The sequence below is a fragment of the Peromyscus leucopus genome, chromosome 9, assembly GCF_004664715.2.
Source record: "Peromyscus leucopus breed LL Stock chromosome 9, UCI_PerLeu_2.1, whole genome shotgun sequence".
Lineage (NCBI taxonomy): Eukaryota > Metazoa > Chordata > Mammalia > Rodentia > Cricetidae > Peromyscus > Peromyscus leucopus.
The window spans coordinates 95,176,659-95,204,295 of record NC_051070.1 but is presented as its reverse complement, the minus strand read 5'-3'; the positions used below and the strand labels follow the sequence as shown (position 1 = coordinate 95,204,295).

Here is a 27,637-nt window from a genome sequence, read left to right as displayed (position 1 = left end):
GAGGAGGAGCGGGCGGAGCAGGGGGCAGGAGCGGGAGGAGTCGGGGAAAAGGAGCGGGCGGCCAGAGGAGGAGGAGCGGGCGGAGCGGCCGCACCGCCGGCGGCGGCGGCGGAGGAGGGGGTGTGCGCGGGTCACATGGTCGGGGCGCCCTCCCCGTCAGCTGCCGTGCCCGCCGCCGAACGCTGCCACAGGAAGCCGCTGCCCCGCGCTTCTGCCGGGTGGCCCGCAGGAGCCGCCCGCGCCCGGTGCTCATGAGGCGGGCCCGCGAGCCCCACCGCCTGCAGCCCCGGGCGGCGCGGTGAGGGCCGCACCCCGCCGAGCGCCATGGAACTGAACGCGGGTAAGAGCGGGAGGGAGGCGCGGGTGGCAGGGTCGCGTGTCCGTGCGGCCGTCCTTCTCGTGGGGACGCCGGGCTCCCGAGCCCGGGCTCCCTGCACGCCGGCCGCCCCCCTCACATGGCCCTGCCGCTCGGGCCACGTGCACGGTGTGTTTACGTTCGGCAGCGCGGGCGCCGGTTGGCTGCGCGGGCGCGTGACGCGGCATTACATAATGCGCGCTGGGCGGCGGCGGGCGGGGACACGTGAGGCCGCGCGGTGACCCACATTCCCCGGGGCTGCAGGGACACGTGGGGGCGGCGCCGCCGGGGAGCCCACAGCCTGCGTGAGGCTCCGCCTCCGGGGCCTCCGCCGTGACGTGGCCGCGGTCCCGGGTCTCCCGCTGCTGCCCACTGCGGAGTCCGCCGCGCATGCGCACCTGCCCGCGAGGCCGGCTGTTCGTCCCGCTGCAGTGCGCGCCGCAGCCCGCGCGTCCCGAGGTGACCCCGGCAGGGTTGACCTTGCTGGGCAGGGAGTGCGTGGGTCCTTCTCGAGCAGAGGCCTGCGGGAGCCCCGCAGTACCCTCCGGGTGGACCGCGTGTACTCAGCGTTCCGCCTCCTGGAGGACATAGTCTACAAGTCCCCTCGAGCTTGGATGTCTGCATGCGGCCCCTTGTGATCAAGGGCTTGGTGATCCTAGAATTTCAGAACCTTGCAAAACTTTTATTTGTATTAAAAACATTTTATCCTCGCACAAGAGCAGCGCTGAGGCGGGAGACCGCACAAAGTTGCAGGCATGGGCTACGGTGTGAGATCCTAACTCAAATGCCAAGAGAATCTCCCCCTCCCCTCCTTTTTTTTTCAGGACCGACTTTGCCTGAACCCCAAAACCATACTACATTTCTTGCAACATGGTCACAGAATAATACCACACTTCCTGCTCCCTTTTAGTCTGTCCCCATTGATGGCCCTTACACCTGAAGCAAATCAAGTTTTCGTTTTGAAAAATTTGAGTTCTCTGCACCTTTTAAAAATCATGGCTATAGTAACATGTTTTTTGAATTTTTAGACTAACGGTAAAAATAGTTTTGATTACTGTTCTTCTTAGCCATTGCCGCGTGGAAATACTCAATTATCTTTAATGGGGTGAACATTTTTTTCACTAGCAATTTAGAGGTTGGTAGAGTTAGCCTCCTCTAACCCCGCTCTCCACGTGAATTCTTCAAGTTCTAACTTCATGACGTGGTTGGGTCAGGTGGCTTAGAAGCTTCTCTGATTTGGGCCTTTGGAGGACGTAATTATTTCTGTTAGTCTTTTGGTGCTACAAATTGTGAGCATTTCCCAGGTGGCTGTTGATGGCTCCCTCCTCCCCCCAATTACAGTTCTCACTTGGTCCACTGTTTTTCTAATCAAGTTTAAATCCATGGTGCCCTCTGGGATGTAGCTCCCAGAAGTGAGTAGACTGCCATGGAAATGCTTGGGCATTTCCCACGTTCCGAGTTAGACTCTTCTCTTTGGCCCCTGCTGCAAATGAACTATTTGCAGTTTGTAGCCCTTTTACTTACACACCCACACCCACACACCTATTTCTCTTTGGCATATTGGTTTGCTGATTCACAGTAACCTTGGGGTCAGCTAGGACCTTTTCATGGGAAGTTTTTTTTTTCTTCCCTATGGGAAGTACTTTGAAGTTAGATTTTATCCATTGTTCAGAAATTGCCTGATCTGAAATGTAGGAATTTGTAGTTTACTGTCCCCACAATCCAAGGGTGGCAGCATTAGGAAGGTTGAGGTCCACTGACATAGGGAATCTATAGTAGAGGGATCTGTAGTGAGGAGCTTGGGAGATCATGTATGGATCCACTCAGTTTGTAGAGGAATGGGGTTGTGGCTGAGAAGGGGTCAGGTGCCTGTGTCTGAGGCCTGCTGTCAGCATTCTGCACTCCGAGCGGCCTCCCCACCTTTCTCTCTAACCCTGTTGCTAGTGAAGCTGGCTTACTTTCCAGACACCAGATTAAACCTTGGCTTCCTTCTAGTGTGGTACATAGAAACCAAAATACGGTTAGTTTTACATATTAAGATCTCATTTTTTGTAATCTTATTTAAAAATATCTCTCACAGCACATACATCAGTTATCAGGGGATGCATTCTTTTTTTTTTTTTTTGGTTTTTTTCGAGACAGGGTTTCTCTGTGTAGCTTTGCGCCTTTCCTGGAGCTCACTCTGTAGCCCAGGCTGGTCTCGAACTCACAGAGATCCGCCTGGCTCTGCCTCCCGAGTGCTGGGATTAAAGGCGTGCGCCACCAACGCCCGGCTAAGGGGATGCATTCTTTAAGACCCACTTTGCCCTTGATCTCTGCTCTGTTCACTGCTCATGTGGTCCTCAGCATTCCACCCTGTTTGTACACCACTGCTCACAGTGCTCCACTCCATCTTCAAAGCTTTTTGGGGACATGCCCATGTGTGCTCTGGAGCCCCAGGCCCCAGGCACAGGTGGAAACTGAGTGCTTCTGTTAGATCTACCCGACTTTCCTGTGATGAGGGATCACTAATAAATCGCTCCGTGATAAGAAAGTAAGCATCCTTGGTGGTAAAATGTTCAGTTCTAAGGCACAAAACAGGCAAATATTGCTGTGACTTGGCAGCAAAGCCTCCTTTCCAGGAGGGGTAAGCCCAGGAAAGGAGAATGCGGACCTCAGCCTGCAGGAGGGCGTTGACTCCTGGGTAAGCCCTGACTGGGAACCTGGCCCAGCTCCACTCCCCTTGAGCTAAAAATAGAGAGGACTGCTTGCTGCCTGACTTAATTTTAGCTCAAGGCTCCAAGAAGTGCATTCTGCTTGTTTCTGGAAGTGTTGGGATTTGCTGGATCAGGGATTTTACATTTCTTGCTTTATCATCAGAGACTGTGTGCACAAAAAATATGTATATATAATAATCCCTTTTATGAACACTTTCATTTTAGTCCTGCAGTTACTGGCAGATATTTCTGTCTTAAGTGATGACTCAGGGTTGGTGAGAAAGAAACTTGCTTGCTTAGGTCTTCTCAGTGATCTTGTGAACTCACTCATTGGGTAGTTCAGTGACTTTTGAATCTGGTTCTGCTGCTTACTAGCTGCCTTACTCAGTCTTTCTCAGCTCCGACTTCCTTATTTGCAGATGGGTTAATGGAAGTTAGAAGGCTGAAATGTGACCAGGAGGTTGTGTTCATTTCATGGTTGACTTCATTACTGTGTGTGAACTTGAGAGTTTGATTTTCCTTTCTTCACACGAGGAGCTGCTCCTGTAAGCCTTACCTTCTAGGAAGTTACATTTAACCCCTGAGTTGCTAACCATGAGCTTGGTAGATTGCTGTGTAGAGGAGATGAGGACAAGAAAGTCAGCGTGGGAGGTCTGACTGGAAGAAAGATGCTACTTCTTGATGGGTCCCAGTGATTTCAAGGTGCTGACTACAAACACTTGAATCCCCTAAGGACTGGAGTTAGATGTGAGCTGGATTGATAACAGGCCAGGGGGTTTCCTTATGTTTTATTTTGGAGTGTTTACAAAGAAAGTTTAATGCCGTCATGGCCCAAGTAGTGCTTTTGGCTAGTTTTAAGCAATCTGGATTAGCTCAGATTTCAAAAAGTTTATTTAGTGTGTGTGGTGTGTGCAGTTGGGCAGATTTCTAAAAGTTTGTTTATTTAGTGTGGTGTGTGCACAGGTGCAGAGGTCAGGAGGGTGCTGGCTTTTCTCCATTGCTGGCTCCCCAGTCCCTTGAGACACAGCCTTTCACTGAACCCAGAGCCCGAGAGCCCTTGTCTCTCACACAGGTGCTGTCACCCCCTTCCTCCTTAGCCTGGCTGGCTGGCTAAAAACCATCAGGGATCTTCCTGTCTTGAACCCTTCCTCCCAGCTCTGGGGTCACAGTAGTACAAAACCATGTCTGACTTTCTTTGTGGGTGCTTGAGATCTGATCACAGATCCTCGTGCCGGCCCAGCAAGATCTCTTGGCCACTGAGGTGCCTCCTTAGCCTGCCCGGCCTCCACCCCCATTAAGTACCTTTAGGCTGTTGTGAGACAAGATCTCACTTTATAGCCTAGGCTGCCCTTGAACTTGTGAATCTTCTTGCCTCAGCTTCCTGACTTTTGTCATTATAGGCTAAATGTTTATTTTTATTTCTAAGCAGAGGTACTCAGAAGGCCTTGTGAACATAAATGACTTCCAGTATTGGTCCTGGGAAGGTTGTCTCAGGGAAGAGTCTTGTTTTTATCCTCTTCAAGTAGTAGGTGTGCACTGAGTGTCTAAGGTTGTATTTCTTACAGACAGAGCTGTGAGATACTCCACTGATAAGATGTTTTTCTTGGTATCATGTTCTGCAGTTTTCTGACCCTGGAATTTATGATGTGCACTTCAGATCTCTTAAGCTTTTTAAAGACAGATGTACTTAGAGATTTTTCTCCACACATAATGTTCTCCAGACAGAATAGGCTTGCAGGTTCTCATTGAATTCACAGGGCATTTCAGATAATTGGGCAGTTATGTTAAGTAGATAATAACCTTTATAACTAACCAATTTATGGTTCTGTTTTGTTTTTCCTGTTTGCTTTACTTTGGTTTTGAGGCAAGGACTTGTTATGTGTAAGTCAGGATCCTTCTGCCATGCTTCTTTAGTGCTGGGGCTACAGGCATGTGTCATCATGCCTGGCTTAGTGAATTATTATTTTTGTCTTTAAAAGTGAAGTATAAGCCGGGCGGTGGTGGCGCACGCCTTTAATCCCAGCACTCGGGAGGCAGAGGCAGGAGGATCTCTGTGAGTTCGAGGCCAGCCTGGGCTACAGAATGAGTTCCAGGAAAGGTGCAAAGCTACACAGAGAAACCCTGTCTCAAAAAAAAAGTGGAGTGTAGGGGCTGGAAGGAGAGATGGCTCAGTGGTTAGGTCCACTTCATGCTCTACTTAAAGGACCACATTTGGTTCCCAGCACCCACATTGGGCTTTTCACAACTTCCAGTAACTCCAGCTCCCAGGGATCTGGTACTTTGGGGGCCCACACACTTGACATATATTCATGAACACAAACCTAGGCACATAAATGAAGAAAACACCTTGTGAATTGTGTGCAGTTGATTTTTCACATACTGACAAGTCCCCGGCAAAGGAGACACTTGTCCCCTCCCCTCTTTGGGTGATAGCAGCTCCCTGAGAGCTGTGGCTGTGCTTTACTCCTCAGAGGTTTCCTATCTGGACGTGGATGATTGGTGCTAGACTACACATCCAAAAGCTGATTTCAACACAATAGACTGAAAGTAGTTTAAATTCCTCTGCCTGGTTTTTTTTTCCCTCCTGTCTGTAAATTAAAGTATCTGAATTTGGGAGGGTTGTTTGAGCTCAACTTTTTGTTGTGTGGTTTATTTATATCATTATTGTGTATGTATGTGTGCATGTCTATGTATATATCTTGGCATGTGCACAGGTATGCATGTATGTGGAGGCTGGAGGTAGGTGTTGGGTGTGTGTGTTCCTTGATTGCTCTCTACCTTACATTAGTAAAGCTGGTTCTCTTGCTGAACTGTTGGGCTAGTCTGACTCCAGCAATTCACTCTCTCCTCCCATGCACGTTGATTACAAGTGGGCCACCATGCCCACCTGCAATTTATTTTTAAAATTTATGTTTATGTATGTGTGTGTATGTACACATGTGCTCAGGGAGTCCCTGTGGAGCCCGGAAGACGGTGTTGGATTTCCTGGGACTGGAGTTACAGGTGATGGTGAGCAGCCTGATGTGGGTGCTGGGAACTAAACTCAGGTCCTCAGCAGGAGCGGGGGAAGGTGCTCATAATGGCTAAACATCTCTCTAGGCTTTCCTGTCTTTTAACCTGGGTGCTGGGGATTTGAACCGTGGTCATCACATATGTCACAAGCACTGTGGAGCCTTCCTCCACCTCTTACTTTTTAAACAACTGATAAACACAGATCCCATCTTTACCAAAATTGGTTCAAAGATGGACCAAAGAGCTATTTTCTTTAGGAAACTTTTTCCTCCCCCTTTTCTCAGTACTAAGGATCGAACCCAGGGCCTCATCCATGATAGGCAAGCACACTACCTCTGAGCCATAGCTTACATTTTTATTTTCAAGTTAATGCCTCCTCCATTGCCCTTGAAATTCTCCACCTCCTTATGTGCATCATCTAGACAGTTGTCAGGAGCCTCACTTCCCTCTTGTACCTTGCATTGCTTGGAATCTGTTGGTCAGCGTGGATTTCACAAAGGCAGAGACGATGTTAAAAGTGTGTGTGGCAGGGTTCATCCCTGTAAAGTGTACTGAGGATTATAGTACTGCGTAGATGCTTATGGCTAGCCAAAAAACAGGTGAAAGCAGGCAGACAGGAGGTGCAGTGTGACTTCAGTACAGTGCTGGGGAAAGGTGACCGTTGTTTCTGCTCTACATTGAGGAGCCAGTGAATATTTGATGATGGAAGCAGGAGAAACCACAGTGGACCTTGGCAGAGAAGAGAATTACTTGTTTGGTCTGGGATTTGGGAAAATAATATATTTGGCCTTGGGGGTTACTCTTGCAGTATTTTATCTCTTTGAGGGAAGGAGTTTAAAATTATACCCTAAGAACACTTTTAAATACTGTCTCATCCTGAACAGATTATAGCTTTGCAGAGGCCCAGGCCAGTTTGCTGAGGGGTTGTGGAGGTGACTTCCATGAATGTAACTGTCCTGTTTTGGACAGACTGAGAGGATGTCTGGTGGATAAGACTAGCTTCTTTCTGCCTTACTGTTGTTCTTGCATGGTGTATCTCTGCCAGTCTCTCTAATGTGGCCTGTAACACGTTAGAAGAACACACAGTGTGTCTGGATCCTTAAGAACTGCACAGAGATGAGTGTGCAAGGGCAGTGGTGGGTGGGCCCAGGAAGGAGGTGGGGAGTCCTGTCTTCAGGGAGTGCCAGAGCAGCAAGATTTGGGAGCAGCAGCTGGGAAAGGTTCCCTGCATTAAGATAATGACCTTGTCTGCTGTTCCAAATGGAACCCCTGCCCCGTTAGCCTGTGTCTCAGCTAGGTGCTGGGGAAGCAAGCGTGGAGTCCCAGGGAGGATGAGGACCAGTGAGGGTTGTCTACAGTCATCTGCTGTGAGGGCTCTCAGAGGCTAGTTTTGGGTCTGCTGTGTGCTGGTGACAAGCTATTGAAGGCTTTCTCATGGTTACGTCAAAGAGACTTAACATAGCTTTGAACTTCGTGGAAGGAGTCACATGAAACAAGAAAAAGTCTTTTGGTGTAAACAAGAGTAGTGTCCATCATTTTTATTTCTGAAATTAGTGGCATTTCTAACAGTTCAGTAAAGTGTTGTATTTACATGAGTGAAAATCAAACACGTGCATCGTCTTGCATCTGACTGTCTACTTGTACTCTTTCTAGGAGGTGTGATTGCCTACATCAGTTCCTCCAGCTCTGCCTCTAGCCCTGCCTCTTGTCACAGTGAGGGTTCTGAGAACAGTTTCCAGTCCTCATCCTCGTCTGTTCCATCTTCTCCAACTAGCTCTAACTCTGATGCCAACGGCAATCCCAAGAACAGTGACATCTCTAGCATCGAAGGTGTCTTGAAGAGTGATCGCACAGATTGTCCTGTGAAAGCAGGCAAACCTGGTGCTCCTGGCATGACCAAGAGTCACAGCGGTATGACAAGTAAGTCTGTCAGTGTTTTATACTGTGGCCTCTGGTGCAGAGGGGTTCTGTATCCCGGGCTTTCGTTTGGGTACTACTATACTTTACTCTCCCTCTGGTAACCGTGGTCAGTAGGCAAAACATCAAGGGATGGTTTTAGAAGTTTCAGCCAGGGTCTGGCTGTCATATGGTTTGATGGCCCAATTATGTCTCTCCTTTTACCACACACTTATAGAAACCTTTCTGCTGGACTCCTGGTACTGAACATTGTTTCTGGTTGTGGGAAGGGTTTCCTTCCATGAAGCCAGAGTTGGGAACATTTGGGAATAGGAAACGAAGCAGGAGTGTACTGACCAATGAGGCAGCTTACTTGAGTGAATGTGGGTGGAAAGGGCTAGCAGGGCTGGTAGAGAAGGCATGGCGCTTGCCCAGCTCTTGCTGTTGAATTGAAGCAGCGCAACTCAAAACCTCTGCACCCTTAACATTTTTTCTTTCTATGTGAAGCTGGGGTGCGAGCTCAGGTCTCATGTTCACTCTGTAAGCACTCTTCACTGAACTATGCCTTCAGCCTTCTTTACATCTTCTTTTTTGAAAAGATTTACTTACTTATTTGCTTTTAGATTTATGTGTATGTGTGTGAGCCTGGGAGAATATATGTACACCGTGTGTGTGTCTGTGTGTCTGTCTGTGTCTGTGTGTCTCCTTGGAGACCAGAAAGAGGGCACCCCAACTGATGGGTGGGACTGAGTTACATGCTATTGGTAGCTGCCATGTGATTGCTGAGAACTGAACCCTAGTCCTATGCGAGTGTTCTTAATCATTGAGCCATCTCTCAGCGTCCCCTCACATTTTTCTGTTGATTAGTTTCTCTGTTTGAATTCTTTTTATCTAGGAGATTTTTTTTTTTTTTTTTTTTGAGACAGGGTTTCTCTGTGTAGCTTTGCGCCTTTCCTAGAACTCACTTGGTAGCCCAGTCTGGCCTCGAACTCACAGAGATCCGCCTGGCTCTGCCTCTCGAGTGCTGGGATTAAAGGCGTGCGCCACCACCTCCGGCAGAGATTTGTTTTCTTAGTTCTTGTTGCATGCATGGTGTAAGGTAACTACAGATTTACAGAATTTCCATGGATACCTAAAGTCATCCAAAGGAAAAGGCAGCTGTCGCTGGGGTGCCGCTTGGTGCACCTGCCTAGTGTGGGCAAAGGCCCTGCCTGGCTCAACCCCCAGTGCTGGGGAGGGGAGAGGAAGGAAGACTGGTTTTCCTTTGTTTATTTGGTATAGAGATTTCTTTGCTGTGCTACAAAGATATAAGTGTATTGTTTTAAAGCACTTGCAAATTGAATGGGATAAGATATTCAATTGGGAAAAGCACTTGAGTGGTTCTTCCAGCTTTTTATTTTTTGTCTGTTTGTACCCTAGAATTTAGTGGCATGGTTCTACTGTGTAAAGTCTGTGGGGATGTGGCGTCAGGATTCCACTATGGAGTTCATGCTTGTGAAGGCTGTAAGGTAATGCAAGCTTTTATTTCCTACTACCAATCTAATTCTGAGACTAAAGAAAGTGGGTTAAGTTTGTGAATGTCCACAGTTTATTTAGAAGGGAGGAGAAATCAGCTGTTCCTCTTCAGCTTTAAGATTCTGATCAAAAAAAAAAAAAAAAAGATTCTGATCAAAATAAATTTGCTGTCTCAGTTCCGGTGACTTGGTGTGGAGCGTGGCAGTTCTGGCTCATTCGCTGTCCAGTCAGGCACAGGCCTTCACAGTCAGGAAATTGGTATGATCCAGACAGTTAGGGCTGTGGAGCCCTGCCGCCTGGGTTTTCACTCTTTCTGTGGTTTTTGAGATAGGGTCTCCGGTAGTCTAGGGCTGGCCTGGAACTCACTGTATATGGCAGTGGAGGGTGACCTAGTACCTTGAGTGTAGGATAGTGGAGGATGACCTAGTACTTTGAGTGTAGGGCAGTGGAGGATGACCTAGTACTTTGAGTGTAGGGCAGTGGAGGATAACCTAGTACTTTGAGTGTAGGGCAGTGGAGGATGACCTAGTACTTTGAGTGGAGTATGACCTAGTACTTTGAGTGTAGGGCAGTGGAGGATGACCTAGTACTTTGAGTGTAGGGCAGTGGAGGATAACCTAGTACTTTGAGTGGAGGGCAGTGGAGGATGACCTAGTACTTTGAGTGGAGGGCAGTGGAGGATGACCTAGTACTTTGAGTGGAGGGCAGTGGAGGATAACCTAGTACTTTGAGTGGAGGGCAGTGGAGGATGACCTAGTACTTTGAGTATAGGGCAGTGGAGGGTGACCTAGTACTTTGAGTGGAGGGCAGTGGAGGATAACCTAGTACTTTGAGTGGAGGGCAGTGGAGGATGACCTAGTACTTACAATCCTGCTACAAGCATGGGCACCATGCCTGTAAATTAAAATTTGAGTTAGGTCTTAGTCTGTTCTGTTTGCCGAAGCAGAATACCACAGGTGGGGGTAATTGGTAAAGCTAATTTGCCTCAGAATTGTGGAGACTGGGCCTTCATCTTGGGAGGGCCTTTATGTTGGAGGATGGAAGACATTGAGTAGGGCAGACAAAGTGCTCATGCATAAGAATGTGAGCTTGATGTATAGGAATAAGCCCAGCTAACTTTTGCTGCTGTTGTTCTGTTTTGTTTGAGACAGGGTCTCTATGTGTAGTCTTGGAGCTGGCTATGTAGACCAGGCTGGCTTCAAACTCACAGAGATCCACCTGCTGCTTCTGCGATTAAAGATGTGTACCACCATGCCTGGCTCCCAACTTACTTTTTCTAACAAATTCATTTCCATATTAACATTAGCCAGTTGAAGAAAGCAGGATACATGTGGTACACTCATAAAGCCCTGCCTCTCAGTACCATGGCATTGAGTGTTAAGTTTCTAGAACATAATCTTTGGAGAACATAGTCAAACCATATCAGATCTTATCCTGTTAGGTACTGTGGGCTGGCAGTAACTGCTAAGTATTTGCCAGAATGTAGTGTGCTCAGAAATAATGCTTGAGATAGGAGGATTGTTGATGCTAAACCAGCCTGAGCTACTTAGCAAGACCTTATCTCAAACACAAAACAAGCAAAAATAAATAACAGCAACAAACAATACAATACAAGTGGAGTCAGACCACCTTAAATTCAAATGGAAAACTCAGGAAAAAGGTAATTTGTAAGTTGATTACTTCTAGTGATTGCAACCAGAGCCTTAGGTAGCCTCCTTAAAATGGCTCTGCTTCCTTACCTATGTCTAGGACTGTCTCTTTAAACTGACACAGCCCTTTTTCCTGTTACTAAAGTGAACAAGGTCAACATGTGTTCTTGCTGTTTTCCCACTGTGGCTAGGGTAGGAATATAGTTTGACAGGATGTGGCAGGGCAAATATAATAAGGAGGAACATTCGTAATGAAAGAGCAAGTCTCTTCTGGGACAGTTCTAAATGAGTCGGATCTGGGAACTTGTGAATGACTAGTGTGTTCTGTAGCTGTTTTCTACTGTTTTTAAGAACTGTGTAAATACTATATATATTTTAAAGAAAATTTGAAGTATTTTTAAGCTAAGTTGATTTTCACCTTACAGTTAGAAAGTAAAACCATGATCTGAATGAAGTGCATTATATATTCTTTTTAAAAAGTATCTTACTATTTTATGTACATTCCTGTTTTGCCTACATGTATGTGTATGCACCTCTTGTGTGCCAAGTGCCCATGGAGGCTAGAGGAGGGTGTTAGATCCTCTGGAACAAGCATTACAAATGATTGTGAGCTTCCATGTGGATGCTGATCCTCAGGAAGAGCAGCTGGTGCTCTTAACTACTGAGGCAGCTCTCCAGCACCATATTGGAAATACAAATAGTTGATTAATGTCTTGGTGTTACCTGTTTGAGACAGGGTCTTATGATGTACCCCAGGCTGGCTTAGAACTTAAAATCTACCTCAGTCTCCCAAGTTAATGGGGATTACAGGAGTGTGCCACCATATCTTGCTAAATAAATGCTTTTGGGGCAGTGCTGGGAATGAAACCCAAGGTCTCACACAGGCTAGGCAGGCACTTTACCACTGAGCTACCTCCTAGCCCTCAGTACCTTCTTAAAAATACACTGTTCTTACTCTTCTGTTGTTTAAACCAAGTATATAGTATCACAGCAGTAAGAAGCAAAAGTATTATATCTGGTCAGTATTTAACAAAGATAGATCATGTGTAGTTAGTTATAATATTAGGGGGAAATACAGTTTGAGATGATTTTGTAGTTTTACTCAAGTTTTCTGTTCTTTCTGGGAACATTGAGCGAGGGGGTTGATGAAGACCTGCCATAGAGCGTGTGCTTGTGTAGTCAAGATAGCTGTTTAAAGTCATCTGCTTGGGAACTCTTTCTTTGGATGATTAGCTGGCTCTGGGCATGTGCTGTAACATGGCTGCTGACATGTGACTAGGGACATCTAGCAGGTGTGTGTAGGCTTTGTTGGTGTCAACAAATATGATCAGAAATGATGAAATTCTAATGTAACAAGGTTCTGTTCAGCTATCAAACTCTCAGCTTTCTGAAACTCAATATTTATATTTCAAAAGCTTTGAAAGCTAGATATGGTGGTACAGGCTTGTTATCCTAGCACCTGGGAGATGGAGGTATGAGGATCAGGAGTTCAAGGCCATCCCAAGCTATATAGTGGGTTCAAGGCCACCCTGGGCTACGTGAGACCCATCTCCAAAATAAGCTGAAAACTTGCTTTCAAGGTAGAGCATGTGGATATAGCTGAGTTCTAGCAGCAGGAATGCTTTATAAAAGGGTACTCTTCAGCAAGAAAAGGAATTTTGTTTGGCTGGTATGTGTTGTATCTGCTGATTGATACCAGTAAGTATCCAGTTAAATTCTGTGTCAGAATTTTCTTTCTTTGACCTGGGCCTAGCTCCACAGACACTAGATAGATGGGGGAATAGTTCTTGTGAGGACTTCATGCAGCTATTTTTACATGGATGGATAAATCTTCCTTTATTTTAGGGTTTCTTTCGGAGGAGCATTCAGCAAAACATCCAATACAAGAAGTGCCTGAAGAATGAGAACTGTTCGATCATGAGGATGAACAGGAACCGATGCCAGCAGTGTCGCTTCAAGAAGTGTCTGTCAGTGGGAATGTCAAGAGATGGTATGTTCCCAGTTCAGAGAGTTTTTGTAAAGTGTAAAGCTGGTCATTGAGCTGTCAGCAGTTACCAGGGCCTCTGACGGTGGTATTTCAGGAAGCACATGGTGACTTGTGGAATGCAACTCATTATGGTGGGTGAGGGCTGTCATCTCAGCGGCAGCTGTTGGCATGGCTCCTTTCTAGTTACTTCTTGTAAATTGACTTCCATTTTTTCTAAGTGATTTTAAGTTTTTCTCGGGGTCGGGGGCAGGGGAGGAGGATTTATTTGGTGTAGAATGGTGGCACCAAATCAAAGCACTCACTACTCTGGTAGAGAACTTAGGTTCAGTTTCCAGCATTCACATGATGGCTCACAACTGCTTGTCACTCCAGGGGACTTGATGCACTCTTCTGTCATCTGTGGTCTTGTATAATATTAAAAGGACCAGCCTTAATATTACACTTCCTAGGGGCTCAGGAGTGAAAAGTACGAACGGCGAGAATTATTTTCAGGAAATGAATCTACATACAACAAGCTCTTTCTTTGTCCGTCTATTTTATTCCTCTGAGATAAAATCCTATCTACACAGCTTCAGTTCTGTTCTTGTGCCTAGTTCCTTTCTTGCCTGATTTCTCTCTACCTTTATCTACTGTTCCCTCTAAGTTCTATCTTAATTCTCTCATCTTAATTCTGCCTCATCTAGATCCTTCTCATCTGGCTCTTCCTCATCTTCCATCTCGTCCACATGTTCTCTCTGGTCAAAATCCTCCTTATCACTCTCAGTTCTCTGTCTTCAAGTTCTCTACTCCTCTTCCTCTTTGTCTCCTTATACCTCTAGGTCCTCTCAAGTCTCTGAGGTGTTCAGTTATAAACCAAGCAATAGCGATCCTCTGCCATAGCAAGGTCACCAGGCTTGAATTCTTACGGGGCCATGAAGATAGGTCAGAATTTTCCTCAGGCAGTGACCATCAGGCTTCTTTTACAACCCCCAATGGGAGTGGTAAAAGAGGAGGTTAATTGAGAGCTAATGACCAGTTAGAAGTGGTTAGGTAAGAAGTTAGGGGTCTATAGGTAAGGTTGTAGAAGAGAGTAGGGTCTCACCCTAAATAGCACAAGAAATAAAGCTATCCTCCTGACCTAGGAGACAGGTGTTGTTTCATTGGACCTTGGATGCTTGACAGGTATTTTAGATAAATACACTGTTAGGAGTTCTAGGAAGAATGTATAGCATTACAAGAAAATCACTGTAGGAACCAGCTAATATACATACAAAAGCTAAAATATCACCAAGACTTCTTAAGCCATGGCTTGACCTTTGGAGAAGTCCTTGACTTTTCCAAGTAGTAGCTTTTGTGATAGTAGCTGAATTCCATTACGTATTCCTGTGGCTTACAGCACTGTAGTACATGGTATTCTTATATACATGCAGGCAAAATACTCATACACATAAAATAATATATGTGTGTATGTGTGTGTTATGTACTATATGATACTATGTATTATGTATTATGCTGCATAGCCCTAGTTGATCTGGAACTCTCTATGTAGACTAGGCTGGCTTCAAACTTACAGAGATCTACCTGTCTTTGTCTCCCTGAGTGCTGGGACTTTAGGCAGGCACCATCATGTCTGCCCTTAATTTTTTTTTAAGATTTATTTTTTTGACTTTGTCTTCTTGGTCCCTTGGTATTACTAAGGAGCCCATTTTTTATTTACTTAGATTAATTTACTTCAGTATATGATTTTTTTCCCCTCGTATACCTACACGTACCATGTGAGTAACTAGTGCTTGCTAAAGCCAGAAGATGGTGTCAGATTCCCTGGAACTGGAGTTACAGATGATTGTGAGCCACCCTGTGAATGGTGAGAATTCAACCCAGGTCCTTTGCAAGAACAATGAATGCTCTTAATTGCTGAGCCATCCTTCCAGCCCCTTATTTATTTACGTTTACATCGTATTTATTTTGTGTTTGTATGTGGGCATGTGTGTACCCTGGCATACATGTGAAGGTCAGAAGACAGCGTTTGGGAGTTGGTTCTTTCTGTGTGGGTCATCAGCTTGGGTGCAGATTCTTTTATCTACTGAGCCATCTTCTCAGCTATCTTAGTCTTTTTAAAAATTGTTTTTGCGGTGGGGTCTCATTGTGTAGCCCTGGTTGTCATGGAACCCACAGAGATTGTCCAGAGTGCTGTGTGGTGTGTCTGTCTTTAATACAGTCTTGGTGTGCTCTACATTGTGGTTCTCATTAGTTATTTCCATGTTTCTTAGATTTTTGCTTAGAAAACACCCAAGAACTACATGTTTTTCTTAGCCTTGTTTTGGGAAAGAAAACAACGGGACGTTTTCTCCTTTCTCACTTCCTTTGTTGTATCAGGACCAAATTTAGAAAACTTAGGCCAAGGACATGTAGACATTTTTGACTTGTAGGACAAGAGGCCATGGCTTCCAGAGGTAATTTTGTGTCATTATTTTGTATAAGGTGAGTTTATTAGAATATAGATGCTAACTATCTTTCTCTTTAATAGCTGTTCGATTTGGCCGGATTCCTAAGCGGGAAAAACAGAGAATGCTAATTGAAATGCAAAGCGCAATGAAGACCATGATGAACACCCAGTTCAGTGGCCATCTGCAAAATGACACCTTAGCGGAGCGGCATGAAGCCCTACCAGCTCAGGAACAGCTGCGGCCCAAGCCCCAGCTGGAGCAAGAAAACCTCAAAAGCTCTCCTCCTCCCTCTTCTGATTTCGCGAAGGAGGAAGTGATTGGCATGGTGACCAGAGCCCACAAGGATACCTTTCTGTATAATCAAGAGCATCGAGAAAACTCGGCTGAGAGCATGCCACCCCAGAGAGGAGAACGAATCTCCAGGAATGTAGAGCAATATAATTTAAATCATGACCACTGTGGCAGCAGGCTTCACAGCTACTTTCCCTGTAGTGAGAGCCAGCAGCATCTCAGTGGACAGTACAAAGGGAGGAACATGATGCATTACCCAAATGGGCATGGCATTTGTATTGCAAATGGACACTGTGTGAACTTCTCCAGTGCTTACACTCAAAGAGTCTGTGATAGAGTTCCGATAGATGGATGTTCTCAGAATGAGAACAAGAATAGTTACCTGTGCAACACTGGAGGGAGGATGCATCTGGTATAGTGAAATGATTCTTTGCTCGCCTTATCAAGGAAAGCTTGGAAGGTTTCTTTTGGGTGGGGGGGGAGTGGTATGCTGACTTGGGAGGTGGGTCAGAAAGCTCAAAAGAGATTCTAGAAGACTCTGTAGTATTTTTAGTGAAATAATGTTAATTAGCAACGCTTGTGAAGTAACTTAATTTCACATAGCAATATGTACAAGCTTGTGCTTTCATTACTACTGTAGGGTTAAGATTTGTATAAAATACGGTTCACACAGAATTGATTCTGTAATTCTTGGAAGTCTCTTTGGAAATTTAGGTGCTATGATCAGTTAGTACTTCATTAGCTTTGGGTTCTTTCTCAAAAGGGTTGATCTTTTTAAGCTTTTTTGATTTCTATGGAGAGGGGTTTTGTTGCCCTTTGTGGGGACAGTCTTGCTATGTTGTCCAGGCTGCCTTTGAGCTCTTGGGTTCAAGTGACGTGTGGATCATTGGGACTTCAGAGTACATCACTCCCTAGCAGAGAAGTTTTTTAGCCTCTTTAGTTATGATGTTAGAAAGAGCTTTGGAGATAGGTATTTTTATGGTTTCAGAATTAAGGAACAATTTACTCGCCTAATTTCTAAGATTTTATTCTCAGATAAGTTAATTATTCATATCATTCAAATTTGTTACATCAAATTGAACATTCTGCCCAAAAATACAGTGTTCATGTTCAGCCAGAATTTCATCAAAACAGCAGTACTATGCCATTTCCTGTTTAAACCGTGAGGTCCTTTGATAGTGCTTGTGTTGTTCAACTTCCAGGTAATTAAAGTTATCTTTTTTTTCCCATCTTAAAAATAGTTGATTCTACCCCAGTCTTTGAGTTCAGTTTTCTTTGTTTGTCTCTTGCCAGTGTCTGAGTGCAGGTCTGGAAGGTGCCCTTACACTTGGTTACCTTGTGTCTTAGGTTCTTCCTCCAGGCACTTGGAGACTTCAGGTTCTGGTTTATAGCAGTCCCCAGGCTTAAGAATCATCTTATTCCTGGATTCCTATGGGTTTAATGGAAATTTAAATAAAGGCTAGTTTTAGTAATAGACTATATGGTACATGCTTCATGTCTCTTTAGTGTTGCTACAACTTCTTTGGCTTCCCTCAGTTCCTGTTTGGAAGGTGTACCTGGTATCCAGTCCGTTTCTTAGCTAAGCTGGTGGAGGTTCCTGGTCACCATTGTTACTGAGATAAATGACCAGTGATCTCTTAAATGAGGCACCTTATGCTGCCTTCCTTTTAGAATGTGCAGTGTTTTTGTTCACTGAGGAACAAATGAGTTCTGAAATAGGAAGTAAGAGTTTATGATCTCACTTGTGTTCGGATAAGGCACTGAGCCTTCCAGAGGTTCTTGTACTCAGGAAAGAATTATGAATTGAGATGCAGCTTTAAAGATACAGACTCCGGGTCATTACAGTTGGCCGTAGTAACCAGGGGGATTTGTCCTCAGAACTTAAAGCGCCTTAAGCCTGGGTGAAGTGGCAGCACTGTTACAAGGTTCACCTAGGCCTGTGCACGAGGGTTTTGAAATAGCCTGTTTTAGACTTTTTCCTAGGCTACTACTTAAACATCCATAGCTGTTTAAATTAGGTTGCCTTAGGCCTGGAGACGGGGTTCCTGTGGTCCTGGCTGAGCTGGAACTCAGAGATCTGTCTACCTCTGCCTTCCTCGTGCTGAAATTAAAGGTGTGGGCCACCACACTTGGTTTACAGGGCTGGCTTGCCCATTCATTCATTCATGCATGCATGCATGAGGTCTTGTGTAGAGCCTTGACTGGCCTGGGACTGTGTAGACCAGACTGAAACTCAAAGAGATTCACCTGCCTTTGCCTCCCTAGTACTGAGATTAAAGGTGTGAGCCACCACTCCTAGCTTTACAAGGCTATTTATTTATGCATTTGTTTGTTTTCAAGAAAGGGTTTCTCGGTGTAACAGCTCTGGGTGTCCTGGAACTCGCTTTGTAGACCAGGCTGGCCTCAAACTCGCAGAGTTCTGCATTTCTCTGCCTCTTGAGTGCTGGGATTAAAGGCATGTGCCACCACTGCCTTGCACAAGGCTTTTTAAATAAAAAGATATGTGATTTCTGTGTTATTTAAAAAACGTATTGTTGTTTTTTGTTTTGAGATAGGGTCTCACTGTATACTTATGGTTGATCTTAAACTCATTGTGTGTACCAGTTGGCCTGGAACTCAGAAATCTTTGGGCTGGGATTAAGCTTAATATGCCACCACATCTGGCTATTTTTATTTTATTTATTTATTTATTTTTTTAAATATATATATTTTATTTTACAATACCATTCAGTTCTACATATCAGCCATGGGTTCCCCTATTCTCCCCCTCCCACCCCCTCCCTTATCCCCAGCCTACCCCCATTCCCACCTCCTCCAGGACAAGTCCTCCCCGAGGACTGCGATCAACCTGGTAGACTCAGTCCAGGCAGGTCCAGTCCCTTCCTCCCAGACTAAGCCAAGTGTCCCTGCATAAGCTCCAGGTTTCAAACAGCCAATTAATGCAATGAGCACAGGACTTGGTCCCACTGCCTAGTTGCCTCCCAAACTGATCAAGCCAATCAACTGTCTCACCTATTCAGAGGGCCTGATCCAGCTGGGAGCCCCTCAGCCTTTGGTTCATAGTTCATGTGTTTCCATTCATTTGGCTATTTTTTTTCAATAACTGAGTAAAACTGAAATTTATTATAAGCCACAGTCGTCCTAGGGATCTCCATGCTATATATATATAGCCTCTATGGTTCTATGGGTTGTGGTCTGATCTTTATTTTATATCTAGAATCCACCTATGAGTGAGTACATACCATGACTGTCTTTCTGGGTTTGGGTTACCTCACTCAGGATGATTTTTTCTAGTTCCATCCATTTGCCTGCAAGTTTCATGCTTTCATTGTTTTTCTCTGCTGAGTAGTACTCCATTGTGTATATGTACCACATTTTTTTCATCCATTCTTCCGTTGATGGGCATCTAGGTTGTTTCCAGGTTCTGGCTATTACAAATAGTGCTGCTATGAACATAGCTGAGCATGTATCTTTATGATATGAATCAGCATTCCTTGGGTATATGCCCAAGAGTGGGATGGCTGGGTCTTGAGGTAGTTCGATTCCTAATTTTCTGAGAAACCGCCATACTGATTTCCACAGTGGTTGTACAAGTTTACATTCCCATCAACAGTGGAGGAGTGTTCCCTTTGCTCCACATCCTCTCCAACATTGGTTGTCATTGGTGTTTTTGATCGTAGCCATTCTAACAGGTATAAGGTGGTATCTCAGAGTCGTTTTGATTTGCCTTCCTCTGATGATTAAGGATGTTGAGCATTTCTTTAAATGTCTTTCAGCCATTTGTAGTTCTTGTTTTGTGAATTCTCTGTTTAGCTCTTTAGCCCATCTTTTAATTAGACTGTTCAGTACTTTGATGTCTAGTTTCTTGAGTTCTTTATATATTGTGGAGATCAATCCTCTGTCAGATGTGGGGTTGGTGAAGATCTTTTCCCATTCTGTTGGCTGTCTTTTTGTCTTATTGACTGTGTCTTTTGCCCTGCAAAAGCTTCTCAGTTTTGAGAGGTCCCATTTATTAATTGTTGTGCTCAGGGTCTGTGCTGTTGGTGTTTTATTTAGGAAATGGTCTCCGGTGCCAATGCGTTCAAGAGTGCTTCCTATTTTCTTTTCTATTAAGTTTAGTGTAACTGGATTATTTTTATTTTTAATTAAGTGTATGTGTGAGTATGGATATGTGCACGCCGGAGGAGGCCAGAGGTGTTAGATCCTCTGAAGCTGCAGCTAACAGGCAGTAATGAACCGCAGACGTGTGTGCTGGGAACTGAACTTGGATCTTTGGAAGAGCAGTATTTACTCTTTACTGCTAAGCCATCTCTCCAGCCTGAATATGTGATTTGTAACGCCTTCATTTGAAAATGTTTACCCACCTTAACGTTGTTTAGGATTCACACATTTTCTTATGTATGCTGACATGTGCAACTGTCTTTACTGCTGAAGGCTTCCTGTGTTGAGGTGAGGTGCACACAGAAGAAGGGTTATTGGAAGACCTTGCTTGAGTTAAAGAATTGTTTCATGTTGAGGTTTCTCACAATTGAGATGACACTTTTGAATTCTTTGTCACCCTTCACAATTTAAGAGTTTTTCTATTTCCTGTAAATTAGGTTTGTCCTATGAGCAAGTCTCCATATGTGGATCCTCAGAAGTCTGGGCATGAAATCTGGGAAGAATTTTCAATGAGTTTTACACCAGCAGTAAAAGAAGTGGTGGAATTTGCAAAGCGTATTCCTGGGTTCCGAGATCTGTCTCAACATGATCAGGTCAACCTTCTAAAAGCTGGCACTTTTGAGGTAGGTTTTATTTATCCTGACTGTTGACACAAAGTCCATGTACCTAATTTTTTTCTTTTTTAAATAAATGTTTATAGTTCAGAGTCTCAAACTAACACAATAATAACTATCCCAGGGCTTTGAGAAGGGACAGGTACATTGAGCTACTTGGGACTGGAAGTGTTGAACTCTGTATGCAGCATGTGAGTTCCAAGTTCTTGTGGTGGTTTTAGGTGTAGACTTACTGGGTTTTGCTTAATGGGTGTTTAATATGTTCAATACAGAAAACAAAAGGAGAGTAGGCTGGGTTGGTGGTGCATACCTTTAGTCACAACTTTCAGGAGGCAGAACCAGGCGGATCTCTTGAGTTCCAGGCAGATCTCTTGAGTTCCAGGCAAGCCAGGCTACATAGTGAGACCCCATGTCTCTAAAACAAACAATTCCCCCTTCCCCCACCCCCCAAGAAAGTAGACTGGAATATGGCTTTTCTTTCAAAAGATTGTAGACTATTTAGGAACTCAGTAGACATCCCTGTGCTGCCCTTCTCATGGTTCTTGGGTACTTGTTTTCATCATTGTTTTTGAGACAATGCCTCAAATTCCCGATCTCCTGTCTCTGTCCCCAGTTGATAGAGGTGTGCCATGATGGCTGCCTGTCACTGCCTATCTCATTCTTTCCCATTCAGCTTCTTTTGCACAGAGGCTTTGTGCCTGTAGGTGGATGGCCATGGCTGCCTGTTGTGTAGAGAGCTCACCAACTAGTGGCCTCCCAGTGGTAGCTCTGACATTTGAGGGGACGGTAAGAAGTGAACATCTAGCGGGCCAGACCTTTGAACTCTGAGCAGTGTGAGAATGGGACTGAACATGTGCTGACTCTTCCCCTGGTGAGTCCTCCAGAGTTAAACTGTCAGGCACTCTGGGGTTAAGTGCTGGCCTACCTGGGATGTGCCTGGATGGAGTGACCTCCATGTTTGCTCCCTCTGCTGGGTCTTGTTTCCTTTTTCCTTACCCCAGTTTCACATGGGCACAGAAGCTTTTGTGTCAGGCTCTGCTTCCTGGACCACCTGGACCATTTTGATAATAAACCATCCATAGAGTAAGCAAGCAGCAACACAGATTGGGCCTTTTAATTTAAAGGAATACAGTGAGACTTAAGTTGTCAAGTCAGAAGGAAGTCAGTGATTGACTCAGTCCACTTGTTTTGGGAGGGGTACTTCTGGCCCAGAGAGGTGAAGAGACTCTTGGAGTGACTGGGCTTTTGACAGGGGTCCTGGACTTCCTCAAGATTTATGTTCTTTCTGCCTTCTGACTTCTCCATTATCATTATAAAGTGATTGGCACCATTATCACAGGAGATTCACTCCCTTTTGGGTTGTCTGGGCAGTCTACCTTTGCTTGGGGAATTGTAGAAGAAAGCGCAGTGCACCTTCGGTTGTAAAGAGGCATATAGACAGTGGATGGAGGGATGCTGTGGTCCTGAGACAGTCTTGACTGGCTGGAGTAGCGGTCAGTTGCTGTGGTGGCCAGCGTTAGGTACACACTCTGGGTCTTGTAGTGGTCTAAGTAGGGCTTGTGTGCTGCCTTTCCCTTGACGGCCTTTGGTTTTTTGAGGGTTCCCAGTGATGCTCTGTTGAAATTGGACTTCTCTCGGGGCATAGACACCTGAAACATGCTTGGGACCCTGAAGAGTTTCATGAGTGCCTTTGATCAGACTCCAGTTACTAACTCAGTGACATCATTGCTCACTTTAATTTTATATTTGCATTTCTGAATCTCGACTTTTTTCTGATGTTGGGATATTTATTGGTTTTGTGGAGAATTTGCCTTTAAAGTGGTTCTAACCAGACAGTGGTGGCGCATGCCTTTAATCCCAGTTTTTGGGAGGCAGAGGCAGGCGGATCTCTGTGAATTCAAGGCCATCCTGGTCTACAAAATGAGTTCCAGGACAGCCATGGTGGTTACACAGAGAAACCCTGTGTCGAAAAACTAAAAAATAAAAAAAAAAAAATTAAAATAAAGTGGTTCTAGATATAAATTCAGCTTCCGTTTTATAAAATTTCTTTTATATGTAGATGTTTCTTAACTGACTTGACTAGTTACATCGAGTTTTATGAATGAACTTGTCCAAATACATTTGAATTTTCTGCCTTCCAGGTTCTAATGGTACGATTTGCTTCATTGTTTGATGCAAAGGAGAGGACTGTCACATTTCTAAGTGGGAAGAAGTACAGTGTGGATGACCTGCATTCAATGGGAGCAGGAGATCTGCTCAGTTCTATGTTTGAGTTCAGCGAGAAGCTGAATGCCCTCCAGCTCAGTGATGAGGAGATGAGTTTGTTCACAGCAGTTGTTCTGGTATCTGCAGGTAAGCTCAAAATCTGGTTATGCCTTAATTAGTGACTGAGAATTTCATCCTTCTGTGCCTCAGATTCCACATCCTGTTAGAGAAAAGAGTTGTCTCATATGAACCTAGTATGGGGTTACTTTCTGTTTGAATGAGTGACCAGGGTGTCTGAGTCCTCATGACTCACAGTGATGTTTCCAGTTTCCCTGGCACCTTGCATTTAGGTTGTAACAACTTTCTCTTGTATTTCATTCAGACAGTAGCCCTTAAGGTGCAGGTTGCTCCTCTCAATGGCCGCATTTTACTCATTATATGGGAACCAGTAAGTCTAGCCTTATTGTTTAACTTCTGCACAGTGACTGCCTTAATCTACTGCTATTCAGCCAGCAATTGTGACTCTGCAGTTACTGGCCCACTTCTCTGGTAGCAACCTAGCCTCTCAGGCTGCAGCCTGGTGGGAATTCTGTCCCTATAGGCATTAGCTCTGCTGCTGCCACGGAAGGTAGCTTTAACTATATCTCTTATCATTCTGTTTATAATAAGATTCAAGATTCAAAGCCTGGGGTGAAAACCTGCTAGCTCAGAGAGGTTGAGTAGCACCTAGCTAACCTTCTCTCTTTGCTGGCACCTCTGAAAGAGAGCATCCTTCTGCTCCACCAAAGAAAAAAAAGCTGCGCCACCCCAGATCCCTCCCCACTACTTCCGGTGCATCTCTATCTCTTCTAGATGCCCTCTGATGCTCTATGACTACTGTCTGTCAACTAGTTGCTAACTTAGCCTCCTGACCCAAGGTTAATTTTTTAATTAACACAAATGCAAACTACGGGTTCACAGTATGATCAAACATCCCCCAACACCCTCTCAAGAGGAAGGGACAATACAAGGTGTGATACTAGGGTAGGGAATCTACTGTGCATGGAAGTGGAAATGTAGTCCATATATGGTAAGGGTATATTTCTGCACTACATTATTTTATCTTGCCAATTAGAAGCAGTTGAAATTAGCATCAAATTTAAATACGGAAAAACTCTGACTAGGAAAGGTGGCTCAGCAGTTAAGAGCAATGGCTGCTCTTCCAGAGGACTAGAGTTTGCTTCCTAGTACTCATGCAGTGGCTCACAACTATATATAACTCGAGTTCTAGGGGATCCAATGGGTCTTCTGGACTCTTCAGCATCAGGCATGCACATGGTATACAGACATATTTGCAAGCAAAACACCCATATACATTAGAAAAAAAGAAAAATCAGAACCTCTAAACTTTTTTTTTTTTATTTAAAGATTTATTTATTTATTTACTAGGTATACAGTGTTCTGCCTGCATGCCAGGAGAGGGTGCCAGATCTCATTACAGATGGCTGTGAGCCACACCATGTGGTTGCTGGGAATTGAACTGAGGACTTCTGGAAGAACAGCCAGTGCTCTTAACCTCTGAGCCATCTAGAACCTCTAAACTTTATATGAAGAAAATTCCAACTACTAAAGAATTCTTGATTTAACAAATGTGAGATATATGTAGAATAAGCAGCTATAAAACTTCCCATTGAGAATTTTTCCTTTTTTTTTTTTTTTTAAATTTTGAGATAGGGTTTCTCTGTAGCTCTGGCTGTCCTGGAACTTGCTTAGTAAACCATGCTAGCCTTGAACTCAGAGATCTGCCTGCCTCTGCCTCAAGTGCTGGAAGTGTGTGCCACCATGCCTGGCTGAGAATTTTTACATTTCTAAACTTGTGTGTGTTACAGTGTGTAAAACCCTATTTTGAATTTGGTAGTGATCAGTAAGTAGGAATATTTATTGCTAATATGTCCGTCCCTTCATATTTCTTTCTTCCTTCCTCCCCATTAGATCGGTCTGGAATTGAAAATGTCAACTCAGTGGAAGCTTTGCAAGAAACGCTCATCCGTGCACTAAGGACCTTAATAATGAAAAACCATCCAAATGAGGCCTCCATTTTTACAAAATTACTTCTAAAGTTGCCAGATCTTCGATCTTTAAACAACATGCACTCTGAGGAGCTCTTGGCCTTTAAAGTTCACCCGTAAGGCCTTGAAACATGAACTGATGCTAACTGTACATTTTATGCTAAGATTCTTATTTATATGTGTATACTATATGTGGAATTAGAAAAGACCTTAGACAGTGCCAGGTTCTGGGCTGTCTCTGTAGTCAGCTACCTGTAGCTGTTTGGATGAGAACTCATTGCCATGTTAGACATTGGCCCTTCTGCCCCTGTAGACCAATCAGCTGTGTTGTACTTAGACTGGAGAAGTTACAATGAGTTATAATCACACTGAATGTTAGACTTTTTCATCTGCCAAAGCCAAAATACCATTTGATCTCCCTGTGGTATAAATCTAACACACACTGCAGATACCGGAGGATGTAGACATTAACCCTTTGTGCTGAGAATCTTGCTGTACCACGAGACTGAAATGTGGTAAGGGAGACTGAGAGCCAAGAGGTCTTTACGTGTTTGGATTTTGCTCTACAAATGTCAAAGTGCATGGTCCTGGTAGTCCCTGGTTGTGGAAAATGATAATTGATATCCATGAAGCATATTTACCTCTTGGGAGATAGGCACTATGTAAATAAGGTGAAGTTTTTATTATAATTGCTCATAATAATATTCTTGTCTTATTTCTAAGCATTTCTTGGAAACTGTTTGACAGTCCACACCAATCTGTTCAGGGTTCCTGCTCTAAGTGGGGGACCCTATTGATAAACACATATTCCAGGTTTATGGACACCTCAGATAGTATGTGTACATAGTGTGTATGTGAATATAATTATATATAAAATCTTACTTCACAATATTTTAAACTGTGAAGAACTTTATCGTACAATAAACTTAAACAAGAGGTGTCAAGGACCCAAATTAGGTGCATTTTACCTGCTGCTGCTGATGGATAACCATTGCTTTATGACCTTTAGGTGGTAGAATACTGAAATTATGCCCTATTTTTGTTTAAGCAACATTTAATGTAAAAGTGTGATGGGCAGTCAAATCAGATTTCAGAAAAAAACATGTATTTTAGAGTGCATCTTTGGTGTAAAATCTGCAGTTAAAGACACTAGGTGTTTCAGAGCATTTCAGCTTTCTCCCTTGTGCTAATAGAGGTGGTATTGCTGCCTCTTACCTGCTGCAGGTGGATGGAAGATTTGGATTCTATGTGGAAGATGAAGTTTTGTTTAAGGAAACTTCGTTACCCTGTTGGCATATGTGTGCCAAGTCCACTTTTCTTTCTTTCCCTAAATAACACTACAGGGATTTTGTCAAATTAGATATAATATAATTGGAAAAACCTTTTAGTGGGTGACCTGCCTACAGGCTTAAAGATCGTGGTAGGAGAGATAGCCAAAGTGAAGATTCCTGAACATTTCCCCCCCTGGAAAATAGCAATTAATTATACTCTTTGGGTAAAATTACTTTCTGTGTAATGTTTGGACTATGTGAAATTGTAAAGACGTTAAGAATATGCTTGACTATTTTAAGCCTGTTACTTTTGTGACATGTAAGCAGAATGCCTTATTTTGTAGTCTAACTTGTTGCTGCAGGATCTGAATTTCTGTGGCACAGTTAAGAGAGCTTGAAGAAGATAAACCCTTGTTGTCAAAGAGGAAAGCTGATGGTGTGTCTGTCATACAGTAGGGACCATAACTGCTGTTTACCTTCAGTGGGTATGGCTTTCATGGGATATACAACTAGGTTTTGTGAATCCTTCACATGATAGCATTATCCTTTTATATTTTTTTTCTAGAATAAACAAATGCATAGTTTTCTTCTATGGGAAATAGAGAGCTTTTTGAAATAATACTGAAAACCTCAAAGATTATGTTGATTCTTCATTTTTGCCTTTGACATAAGTGTCTTTATAACATGTATCTTTAAAGTAGTTAAGTCTTTGGGAATATGTAACTAGAACTGTTAGTATTGCTTGTAATGCTTTAGTTAGGGTTAGTATATACATGTACACACTTAAATATAAGCATGTAGATTTGCATTTTGTCTCGTAAAATTTTATTTCAATAAATTCTTCCTATAGTAATGGGAAACAAAATCCATAGTTCATATGCCACATGTAGTATTTCTGTATTTGAAAGTTGCCCAAATACGAGCGTTCTAATTCTAAATTAAACCAGCAGCCTAATACAAGCACACTCTTTGATTGAGTCATGGTTAAACAATTAATAAATGACATCAGTCAGATAGGGAACTTCTGAGTCAGTGGGAAGGGGGCACTTTTGATAATAATGTACTGTATGAATTAAGTGATGCTTTAACTCTGACTTTATGGTTCAAGGTTAAAATATGGGCATTATGTCACCAGACTTATGGGCATTATGTTAGCAAGATGAACCATTTTTTTTCCTGTGCTTTTAGTGTGTCTTTACATGATCTGAGAGAGGATTCCAGCTTTCAGAGAGCAATAGCTAAGGGAATAGAGGGACATTTTGAGATGAAGTTTGTTGTTATGGTGATGGTTTAATTACAGATTAAAAATACTTCAGTAGATTAGTGTTTCATCTACATTCTAAAAAATTACCATTGTGATTGGGTCAGAATTGATGTGTGTTATGTAAACATTGCAAAGCAAAGCTGTGAGAGGGGTTCAGATAGATGTATTCCTGTGCACGAGAGCAAACACCTGTCTCAATTGTTTTTTCTCTTTTTGCAATATAAAGTTTGCTGAATGTATAAGAAGA

At 43.8% G+C, this 27,637-nt stretch overlaps 1 protein-coding gene across 1 annotated transcript; it reads left to right on the top strand.

Annotated features, from left to right (window-relative positions):
* The first annotated feature begins 15 nt into the window (after nt 1-15).
* Nr1d2 (nuclear receptor subfamily 1 group D member 2) lies at nt 16-27,637 on the top strand. Its single transcript, XM_028875681.2, has 8 exons — nt 16-340; nt 7,717-7,983; nt 9,379-9,467; nt 12,969-13,113; nt 15,617-16,239; nt 20,426-20,611; nt 22,744-22,954; nt 24,779-27,637. The coding sequence occupies exons 1-8, from the start codon at nt 325-327 to the stop codon at nt 24,973-24,975; spliced, it is 1,734 nt and encodes a 577-aa protein (XP_028731514.1). The 5' UTR covers nt 16-324; the 3' UTR covers nt 24,976-27,637.